Source organism: Cryptomeria japonica, chromosome 10, assembly GCF_030272615.1.
Source record: "Cryptomeria japonica chromosome 10, Sugi_1.0, whole genome shotgun sequence".
Taxonomy (NCBI): Eukaryota; Viridiplantae; Streptophyta; class Pinopsida; order Cupressales; family Cupressaceae; genus Cryptomeria; species Cryptomeria japonica.
In genome coordinates, this window is record NC_081414.1 from 762,014,099 (window position 1) to 762,026,713 (window position 12,615).

General features: G+C 33.5%; 1 protein-coding gene across 1 annotated transcript; it reads left to right on the plus strand.

Moving 5' to 3' along the window:
* The first annotated feature begins 9,515 nt into the window (after positions 1–9,515).
* Positions 9,516–11,861, plus strand: LOC131859199 (G-type lectin S-receptor-like serine/threonine-protein kinase At2g19130). The gene has a single exon (XM_059212769.1). The coding sequence runs from the start codon at positions 9,516–9,518 to the stop codon at positions 11,859–11,861; it is 2,346 nt and encodes a 781-aa protein (XP_059068752.1).
* The last annotated feature ends 754 nt before the right edge of the window (positions 11,862–12,615 follow it).

The window sequence follows — 12,615 nt, forward strand, 5'->3', positions numbered from 1 at the left end:
CAATTGTCAGAGCAATCATGCACTAGCAATGCTAGGAGTAAAGAGAATCAATAATCATCACTCCCGTAGTCATACAGCAGGACATTTTGGGGAAGGGAATATGTCAGAATTATCTACAAGCAATCATACAACATAGTGAAAGACAAAGAGGTAAACTTCATGTGACTTTCCTGGCACAATCGGGGTCACTATTTGTAGTACTGGTTTCACTGGTTGCCATAACTAGTATATCTTTGCATAAGCATTCATCACTAAACTTTTCCTAAAATGGATTATGGTATTTGTCTCTGCTCTGAGAAGTGGGAAATATCCTTCAGAGGAGAAATTTCTAATAAGAGATGGTCAGTTATCCTGAAAATAGAGGATGATTTGGTTATACATACGACTAAAAGGATTCTGGGTGATGAGATAATCCTTTCAAAACATAGGAAAAGAGTTAATAGTAGCATCCCAGTAGGGTTTGTAGTGATTTTACTTACAATGGGAGAACGAAAAGCAGTAACAGTCACATTATGCAAGTTGATTTTCAAAGAAGAATACTTGGATAACTTGGAATTGGCAATAAAATGTGTGGATGAGAATCTAAAAACACCTTACCCGGAAGATTACTCCAAAGTGGTGGAAGCCATTGATAAGGGGGAGGTGCTTAACATAGAATTCAAAAGGCCCATTCTCAGTAATAAGGACCAGAGTCTCTGCAGCCAAAGACAAACAGAGATTGCTAGAAGCATTGCATTCCTTAAGAAATGGTTGGGAGTGGTCAAAGAACTGAAAGGAGAGTGGTGGGTGAGTTACATGGTGGAAGAAGGATGGACACTATTCTAGGCAGATAATCCCACTGAATCACAGACCTCTAGTATGTAATCTGCAGAGGACAGGGAAGAAGATTAATCTCTAGTTACATAGTTTTTTTTGATATAATTATTATAATGAATCTTATGCATAGACAGATAGGATCGATAGATAGCTCAAGACACATAGTGAACTATTTATTTTCTTTCATATAATATGCATAGCGAAGGGTAAGATACTCACTGTGTGACAATATCAAATTATAGTTAAACTATACTTAGATGAGACATAAATCTTTATTATCATAATAAGAAACTAAAGTGCAAACTAGAGAGATTGTTGTAGTATAAACCCTTTGCTGACCAGTGCTTCCGCTTCTGAGAAATATTGTAGACTGGGTAATATTTCAAAGTAGGACCAACAATTTCTGATGTTGACCTATTTGGAAAGAAACCTAGTCTAGAATAACAGCAGGGGAGAGTGTACTGAAATAGTATTGGCTTTATTCTTCTTTTGAAACTAATAGTTAACATAGTGGTTTTGCAGAAGAAGGTATTGAAAATATGTTTTGTAGGAGAAGGTTTTAAAATTTGTTTTGCAGGATAAGTAGAAGGTGACTATGATGGCAAAAGGGAATTGGGAAAGCTGGAAAGAAATACACTATCCCATGTCAAGCATAGATTCTCCGTATGAAGGGCTTTTTGACAAGCCAGATTGTAGAACCTATAAAAGGTCAATTGTAATTTAAAGGTTATTAGTTTGACTGGACCAATGGTCTTGGGCAAGGCTAGAGGTTTTCTCCTCTCTTCTCTTTCCTACCGGCACCCGCACTGAGCGAAGATTGTAACATTTTTTATCAATAAAATACAGCTTAGGCCTTTTTACCCAAAAAAATAATAATAATAATTTATTTATAAGTGCTAAGGTATTAAGTAGCAATAGTACCTTGTTAATTTACTAATAAATTAATACTAAAGTTGAAATTAATTAATAAATAAAACGTGCTTGTTTTATTATAGTAAATTAAAGCTTGATTTATTCATTTTAGAATCATATTTTTTTAATTAGTAAGTTGAATGATTTTTAGTTTCATATTAAAGTTTTTTAAATAAATTTTGTTGAGGAATTTTTATTTTTTTTTGGTCTTCTATGTGTGCATGAGTGAAAAAGGAAATTTATTTCCTGAAGGGAGTTTTCGAAGGAAACCTCTTTATATTTTGGAAAATTTCCAAAATGAGGGGTTGTTTTCCTCGTAGGATATTGTTTTTTCCTTTTTGTTTGGTTTTGGAAAATTCATTGGGAGTAATCTTGCATGAAGGGTTGAGTTGTTTTTTGGCGAAATCCATGTGTATTGCGAGAGCTGGATTCAAAGGCTTGGCTTGCAAACTTTTTGCCAGGAGTGCGATTATAGGTAGGGACCAAAATACATGTGTGAAGTTCTATTTTGTTTTGAAATTTTTATAAATATTTTCAAAAAGATTGTCTATTATTTAACTGGGTAAATTTAGAGTTATCATTAAAAAATTTGTTTCTTCTAGTTATTTCCTACGAAAAGTTATGGAAGAAATGAATTGTGATTTTGAAAAGGGTTTTTGTAATTATATTTTATTTGTTTAGTTCAAATTCTTTGTAAAATAAATTAAGTTCTCATGTGTGGGTTGGATTCATAGATAGTTAAAATAAATTTTCTGGAAACAATTTGTTATCCTTTGATTTGTTGAAAATCATTCTGGGTTGGAAATATTTCCAATATATTTTTTCCAGTTTTAATTTGTGGGTGTTAATCTTGGAAATCCCATCTAGTTTACTTGACTTTTTTTTAGGCGTGGAGAGTCGTGGCTCTACCCACAACCTCGCTATGGAATACAACAGTCCATGGTACCCATGACTATGGTAGCCACAACCACAGCCCATGGGAAACCCACGGCTATGGTGCCACAGACCATGGGCCACCACAACTATGGTGAATACCATAGTGCATGGTACTCATGGTTATGGTAGCCACAACCTGTGGGAAACCCACAGCTATGGTACCACAAACTGTGGGCCACCACAACTATGGCGATTACCACAGTCTATGCTAAAATATGTAGGGAGATTTTATATATATATATATTATATTTGTTTTGGAATAAATGGAAGTACATTATTTCATTTTGGCTTTAAAATAAAGTATAATTATTGGTATTTCTATGAATCTTTCTTGTGACGAAAACAATACTAACAAAGTAATTTTTATAGTATTCTTTTGTCTAGAAGATTACTTTTTTCACTATATATATACTTTTATATATGTCTAATTGTTTATAGTTTACTATTATTCTTTTGTAATCAATATATTCACATGTAGATGACAAGGATTAATTGTTCTAATCCATTGATAATCTTTTGTATTTCTTTGATATTATTTATTTAGTCAACATTGGTTGTCTTGGGGTTAGATTGGGATAATGAACTTAAATGGGAATGTGCAAGTTTATATGTTCCTAATGTTTGTAGTATTATTGACATTAATGTATCATTATTTTGTGGGAATACTTTAGTTAGAGATGCTTGATTATATGCCAGTGCTAACCATTTTACATCGTTCGTTCTGCAAACGTGAGTTATTTTTTATTGCTGAAGTTAATGGGCCAAAGATACTTTATGCTTTGATGTTAATATTTGACTTGGGTATTGTTTTGATATTTAATTAAACCCAACCCATGATCTTTAATTCTATAGTAACCTAAGTGTTCAGGTGTAATCAGATCTATCTATATATTAGAGGCTATCCTTTAAAAGCAATAGCTATCTCAAATTTATTCTTGTATGAAGATATTATTTTGAATCAAGATTATTTTTATTAGAAGTATGTTTGAGTGTTTTAGTGACACATTTCCATGGTATTGTCTAGGTCATTGTAACATGTGGATTATATCTAGCACTTCGTATATTCTTAATGCTCCAAGATATCATATTGGTTTACATTAGTGTTGGAGTTGGTGTTTTGAGACCCTTGGTGTGGTTTTGAAGGGGAACTTTTGGCACGAATGATCTTCATATCAAAGTTATCTAGGACTTCATTTCTGTTTCACCTAAGTGGTTGGCAGCTGACAAGAGAAATGTATAGGGTATAAGACCCTACAAAGGGTTGAGTACACATTTTATCATGTATTTTTAGTCTAACTACAAAGTCTCTACGCATTCACATAGGCAAGGCTACCTGCAATGAGCCCCCAAGACTTAGGTCTATCCCTTAGGAGTGACTCTTATGAGTTGTGTGGTCATGTCACTCATCATATATCTTTTGTACTTACCCTTGTGATTTTAATGGTAGATATTTGATTCAGTTAAATTTATCGTTTAACCTATTGAACATACATCTACTATTTGATATATCTAATGTGTGCATCTAGTGGTGTAGGCTTATGTGTAGGAACGTGGAGAAAGTCAAGTCATGTATTGTACTAAGAAGAGAAATCTCAAGTATAAGGTGACAGATTTTCTAGTTAACTATTGCTTAAATTAGAATATAGTATGTTGCAATTTGTACAATCATAATCTTTTAGTAATTTTGTAATTTGTGATTGTTTCAAAAAAAAAAGTTGTCACTATTTTTTAGAGATGTTCCCTTGTGTAAAAGTGGGCATTACATTGCTTAAATAAATAGCCTAGAGATTATATAATACTATAAATTTCTCCTTGGTGTGCAATGGGTATGTCAAAGAGCTTTACAAGGTCAATTACAAAAAAAATGGTCTATTTTGCATACATTTGTGTTGTACCTGAGGTTAATTGGTACGCCACTTAGAAAATGGTGTTGTTTATGCAAAAATAGTTTGGATTGAGAAGTGATGGACTAAAATAAACTATGAATTCATTTTTAGGGAGCTGAACATAAGTGAAAGAAATCTTTTTAATCAAGAAGATAATTGGAATCCATTGTCTAGAGGCTCATGTTATGTTTGTAATATTGAGAGAGGGAGAGAGGGGAGATAGATAAAGAGGTGGAGAGAGAGAGAGGAAGAGGGAGATATAGATGGAAATGTAAAGAGAGAGAGAGAGAGAGAGAGAGAGAGAGAGAGAGAGAGAGAGAGAGAGAGAGAGAGAGAGAGAGAGAGAGAGAGAGAGAGAGAGAGAAGGGGATACAAATGAAGATAAATATAGATGTAGAGGGAGAGATAAAGATAAAGATAAGGAGATAGAGAGATAGAAAAAGAAGAGATATGGAGATATATTGGGAGAGAAAGAGAGATAGTGTAGGCCAAATTTTAATTGACTCGTCAACGAAGATGTCCACATCTAGGTTGACTCCTACTATGGTGTCTATACCTTTGGTAAATCTTTTAACCAATATTAATAATTTTAACAAAATATTGAATATTTGTAGTTGACATGCATAACCTCTTTCTTCTTTTTTGTCACATCTAAATTATCGTTTGGTGCCCTTATACACTTATACTTCTCGAAATAAAAAACATCTAAGGAATTTTATTGAGATAGTGCCAAGGAAGGAATCTACTTAGAAATTGCATAAGAGGTGTCATTTTTCATTTAATATTTATGATGTCACATAATTTTTATTGGTTTGACTTCATTGCAATTGATCTGTATTCTATCTTCTTTCTCACTTCTCTTGTTTGTACTTTTTTCACACGTTTGGGAATCTTAAATTACACTATGCCATAATTTTTCCTTATATTGATGCTTGCCTTGCTTTGGTTTAACGTACAAACTTATCACCATACATTATGAGGTCAAGTCATCATAAATTCCATACAACTTTGCACCCTTCTAATTCTTTTTTATCCAGCCATGCAATTTAATTGAATCTAAGTTCTTCTATTGTATTGATGCATTATTTATAAATTTAATTATTAACTAAAATTTATATTTTTTCTATTATTACAAATGATATTAAATTAATAAGTAAATAAATACAAAATAGTACCAAACTAATTTAATATTTATGGTATTAAATTAAATAGAATATAAATAATTTATATTACTGATTAATAATGTAAATATAATGTAATTATATATAACAAGGTTATTTATATCATTATTAAACAACATTGATATAATTATAAATTACTATATAATATTTCGAATTTAATATTTATGGTATAAAATTAAATAGAATATAAATAATTTATATTATTGATTAATAATGTAAATATAATGTAATTATATATAACAAGGTTATTTATATAATTATTAAACAACATTGATATAATTATAAATTATTATATAATATTTAGATAAAATGTAAATAAGATTTATTATTAATAATAACTTAAATAAAATGTAATTATATAATTCTATTATATTTATATATTAAATAAATTTGTACTATATATAAATATATTAATCATAATTATAATATTTTTTATATTTATATTTAATTATTTTTAGTAAATATACAATAATAATATAAATTGAATGCACAATATTATATATAATAATAAAAATGATATTATATATTATATTATGTTTATTTATGATGCACTAAAGTTCCTACCAAATGCTAGTAGGGAGAGAAATAGAGGTATAGGGAGAGATACAAAGGTGAGATAGAGCGATGGAGAGATGGATAGATAGAGATATATAGAGTTATATGTAGACAAGGGAGGGAGATAAAGACAAGGAGATATATAGAGAGACAAAAAAATAGAGACAAGTAGAGATGGAGAGAGGGAGATATAGAGAGGGAGAGATAGAGATATATAGGAAGAGAAAGGGAAAGAGAGGTACATAGATAGAGAGATACATATGGGGGATAAAGAGGAAGTAAGCAAGAGATGGGGAAAAATTTTAAGGGAGTATAGAGAGAGTGGGGGAGATAAAGGGGGTGAGATAAGTGGAGGAGGAAGAGATAGATAGAAGAGGGGAGAGATAGAGAGAGGTAGAAGACAGAGAGGAGGGGGAGAGAGATATGTAAAGAGGGAGAGAAAGAAGGAGAAGGGGGAAAGAGGGAGAGGGAGAAGGATAGGGGGATTTATATAGATAGAGTGATATAGAGAGTTAGAGAGATATGGAGATAGAGATATAGAGGTAGAGAAAGATATGAATAAAAGAGATAGAGAGGAGCAAGAGGGTGTTAGAGAGAAAAATAGAGATAAAATGAATAATAGAGAGGTAGATATAATATATATATATATATATATATATATATATATATATATATATATATATATATATATATATATATATATATAGCAAGGAGTGTATGTGTGTTTGAGTGAAAGAGTCATATATGGAGAGAGATAGATATATATAGATAAATAAAGAGGAAAGGAGGGGAGAGAGAGAAATATTAGCTATAAAATGAGGGAGTGATAGGGAGAGAGGGAGAGAGGGATATAAAGAGGTAGAGATAGGAATCGAAAGGAGTGATAAAGAGCTGGATATAACTTTGGAAAGAGAGGGAGTGAGAGAGGGAGAGATGGAAGGAGAGAGGAAGAGGGAGAGTGAGAAAGTGATAGAAAGAGGAAGACAAGGAGAGAGGGGAAGATGGAGAGTTAGAAAGTTAAAGGGAGAAGAAATGATATAAAGAGAGAGAGAAGGGTACATATAAGATATGGCATAAAGAAACTATATATGTATTATATGTTCCTATTATATATATTTAAAAATTTCTATTATAGAATAAAATGCTTAATAATTATTATATTATAACATTATTTTCAAATAAATTTAATCATTTACATTATATAAAATATAATATTAACATAGCCTATATTATATCAAATATTATAGACAATAAAAAATATAATTATATTATATATAAATTAATTTATAATATATAAATAATTATTATATACTAATTATACATTTATATTTAATAGTTTTTATCATATAATATACTAAAAAATATTATTTTCAAAATTAATTTAAATTTACTAAAATATAATATATAATAATATAATTTATATTATGAAAAATATTATAATTAAGATCATAATCCTTTATACTTTAATCAAACTTTATTCTAATTTTTAATTTATTAAAACTCTTCATAAATTCCACTCTATCTTGTAATTACCAATGTATTTTTCTAATGATAATTTTAATTTTCTTTAATTTCTTTTAACTTATAAAAAAAAGTAAAGTTTTAAAATATAAACAACGTGTTAAAATCATTCTATTCGGATATCTATCTACCATCGGGGATATTAGTTTTAAAAAAATATTAATTATATGTAGGTCAATCAAAGGAAAAAATGGAAACAGAATAATGACAAGTGCAAATGAACATAACATAAAATGTAGTTGTCATTGATGTCAATGAGAAGGACCAGAGTAAAGTCCACAGAAAGACAACTCGTCATCTGTGGATGTACACATGACATGAGGAGAGTCGTGTAGTGAAAAGGGAATTTTTGTAGTACTATCAATGACCCCGAGAAACGATATATTTTCAATCGTCATGGATTAATATAGATGCTTTGACCGTCGTACATTTGTCAAACCAAGCGGTTCATTTTAAATAAGAAACACCTTTGACGAATAAATACAAAATGAAATTGTTGAAAACAATTTAAAAACTTCTAAGAAAATGTAGTTGACAGATGCAAAGTCAAATTACTGAATATCTCTTCAGTACCAACATAAAGATTATATAATATAAATACAAAATAGAGTTGTTGAAAACAATATAAAAACTTCAAGAAAATGCAATTGACAGATGCAAAGTCAAACTATTGAACATCTTTGCAAAAACTGGCAATGATAGAACAAGGATTTGAACAGGTCAGAAAAAACTACGGAGAGTCCAGACTAAAGGGTCTCTATGATGCTTTGAAGGAAGCCAGTAAACAATTTTGACAATTTGTCATGTCAAAGTTGCTGACATACGAGGAGGATTTAAATATTTCGCTAGATCAAATGAATTTTTTAAAGAATTATTAATGATATATAATTTGATAAAGAAAATGAATCCAAGGTGTTAGAGACGAGAAAGGTTGAAGATAAGTATCTTGAAGTAGAGTTACAAGCAATTACAATTTTTAAAAGTATTGACAGCATGAAAGGAAAAATTTCAGAACGTTGGAAGGGCATTCCCTTGGTAGAATGTAGAATGCCTCAAAGAAATATGGTTTCATAAACGGTTCCATAGCATTAACAAACAAAATCATCAGAAACTAAAACACTAAAAAAAACAAAAAGCAGAAAATTAGCACACACAGGCACACAGGTTAGCGCCAGAAGCATGTTTATATTCTATTCAAATAAGCCGGCCCGTCCGTCTTTTGTCTGGGACAAAATATGTCGACTTGAATGCAAAACAAATTGAAGCGTAGAGAAAACGTCGATTAGACTTTCTTGTATAAAATCAAATTCAAACTCGTTTTACAAGAAAATCGGATTCAAACTCATTTTCATGGAACCATTCAAAAGAGTTTGTCTTCACGTTCATTACTCCGTCTTTTGTCCGGAACAAAAGACTTTGACTTACCTCCCATTCCTCCAAGAAAAAGGTGAACTGCTCGTCATGAATTGAACTAGTGTTCCCATTGCCATAACCCGACACTTAAAATTAATTGATTGTGAACCTATCAAGCTTAGAAAAAACGTCGCGTATGACCGAGCTGTCAAATCATTGGTTGGTTTACATCGCTGTTTAGGTATCTTCCGCGTAGAATATTTGGAAATTTCGGAAGGTTGAAAATTGGTGCATTTCTATGGGATCTACTGCACTGCTATTAGAACTAGAAAAAAAAGATGCCATGAATATCGAAATGGCGATGAAGTATTTGGTCCTAGCAATTGCTTTTCTTTTTCAATTAAATAGTTGCAGTTCATTAGGACAAAACGGTGGGGATACGCTTCTGCCCGGAGATTCGCTCGCTGGAAATGAGACCATAGTGTCAAAGGATGGCACGTTTGCATTGGGATTTTTCAGTCCGAGAGGGACGGATAATTGGTACATTGGCATCTGGTACGCACAAATCTCCCCGAAGGTCATAGTTTGGGTGGCTAACAGAGATAATCCTATGAGACACATGCCTGGCGTTCTGAGATTTTCCAGCAAGGGTCGACTCACACTGTTTGACAGAAAGGGCCCATCAGTATGGTCGACTGATAATGGTCTGAGAGGATGGCGGGTAGTGATAACGGACCCTGGTAATCTCATTATTCTGGGTCACGGCCACAACAAGTCTGACATTGTGTGGGAAAGTTTCGCTCATCCGACAGATACATGGTTGCCTGGCATGAAGATGTGGAAAGGCATGCGACAAACCTCGCGGAAGAGTTCTGTGGATCCTGCAGTTGGGCTTTTCTCTAATGGAATGGACATGTCCCCAGGAAGCACGCAGATGGTATTGGTCTATAACAACAGTGTCCCATATTGGTCCACCGGAGAGTGGACTGGGAGTTATTATAGAAACGCTCCGGAAGCGTTTGCTCCTAACAGATTCGAAATGTCCTGTGTGAGGATTTCTCCTTCAAGAATATACTATAATTATAGCGTATTCCGGTTTGGAACTACCCGCACTGGGCGGGTGGTGTTAGATTGGAAGGGCGGATCATATGTTTACTACTTGATGGATGATGGTAATTGGATTCAGGGATGGTCGTCATATCGAGGTCAATGTAGTGACTATAATATCTGCGGGGCTTACGGACTGTGTAATGCCAATGATGTGTGTAGTTGTATTGAGGGTTTCACACCCAAGCATTACACTCAAGGTTTGTTGTCAAGTGGGTGTGCTCGGCGAAGACCCCTGCAATGCTCTGTCACAGCGGGCACCACCGACGGCTTCTTGGAATCCAAGAATCGACAAATGCCCGAGGAAGACGCTATCTCATACAACCACGAGCAAACACTGCAAGGCTGCAGAACTGCTTGTCTCAGCAATTGCTCCTGTACAGCCTTTGCTTTCGTTACTTCTGGTGTACCAGTCTGTACACTTTGGTTTGGAGATTTATTCAAAATGTATGTTTCATCTGTCAGCCAATCCATCTTCATCAGGCTGGCTGCTTCGGAGTTGCTGCGCTTGACATCAAAGAGAAGCGGTAAAGCCCCTTTACTTTTTATTTTACTTCCTTCTGCCATGGCTGTTTTGGCTGTTTCAGCTCTCCTCTTGGCCGGATTTATCCTGTGGAAACATCGAAGGCTGCGGAACAAAAGAGTAGAAGAGGACGTGCCAATCATGCTCAAAACGTTCACTTACAAGGAGCTGCGAATTGCAACCGAGAATTTCAAGCATAAGGTTGGAAGGGGAGCATTCGGTTCTGTGTTCAAAGGAACTCTAGCAGACAACACGCTTGTGGCAGTTAAGAGATTAGAGGGTTATGCAAGAGCAGAAAAGCAATTCCGTGCGGAAATAAACACCATCGGAAGTATACAGCATGTGAATTTGGTGAGGCTCAGGGGATTCTGCGTAGAAGACTCTGAAAGGCTATTGGTGTATTCCTACATGCCCAACGGCTCTCTAGATTTCTCTCTCTTCTGTGAAGAGGGAAAAGCAGAGAAGGAGTTGGATTGGAAGACCCGTTATGAGATCGCACTAGGAATAGCACGAGGATTAGTTTATCTCCATGAGGAATGCAGGGATTGTATCATTCACTGTGATGTTAAGCCTGAAAACATTCTTCTAGACGACGACTTCAGCCCGAAGATAGCTGATTTTGGATTGGCAAAGCTGGTGGGCAGAGATTTCAGCCATGTATTGACGACCACAAGAGGAACTCCAGGATACCTGGCTCCCGAGTGGATCTCCGGCCTTCCTATCACTCCCAAGGTGGACGTATACAGTTTTGGCATGATGTTATTGGAAATTATATCCGGTCGTAGAAATCTAGATTTAACGGTGGAGGAGAGAAGCAGGTTGTATTTTCCTACCTGGGCTTCATCTCAAATTCAGGAGGGAAACATAATAGGTGTTGTGGATGCAAGGATAGCAAGCGGGGCGAATATTGAAGAGGTGAGAAGAGCCGCTGTAGTTGGGGTACTATGCATTCAAGAAGATGAAGATAGGAGACCGAGCATGGGTGAAGTGGTGAAGATATTAGAAGGGACAATGGAAGTTCCTGTTGAACAAATCCCGAGGTCTTTAGAGGTGCTGTTCGGAGAGTCATAATTGTAATTATGAAGTACTAAACTAAACTTCTTTTATAGATACGGTCCACCACGGGGTGTTGTTGAAATGGATTAACACCATCTTTATCTACTACTAATTTAAGAAATATTATTATTTCCATGCATATTTTCTTTATTTTTCCTTTCTTAAGTAATTTTATTTCTATGTTCGTTGTTAGATATAGATGACATTGACATTGCATTTCAAATGGGAATCTTATTTCCACATAAGAAAGCAAGATACTCATTGCATTGATGATATTGGCATTGTATGTCAAAGGGGGACCTTAGTTATTAGATAATGATGACATTGACATTACATGTCAAATGGGAACCTTATCTTTACATATTAAATCAAAATATTGATGATGTTGAAGATATTGGCATTACATGTCAAAGGGGACCTTAGTTGTTAAATAATCATCACACTAACATTACATGTCAAATGGGAACCTTATCTCCACATGATAAAAAACGATATTCATAAAATTGGCACTACATGTCAAATAGGGACTTTATCTCCACATAATAAAGCAAGAGTTTGAACTTTGATGGTCACAACAATAACAACATCACATTTAACCAACACATTATGGAAAGAACTCAACAAATTTTTATAAATTAAATATTTGTTAATGAATTATATAAAAAGTAAACGTTCAATTATTTACTCATAACAATATATTTTTATCTTTCTTGCAATATTTTTTCTTTAAGTCTATAAGTATTGTATACTTTAAAGAGTTTTTTTTCCC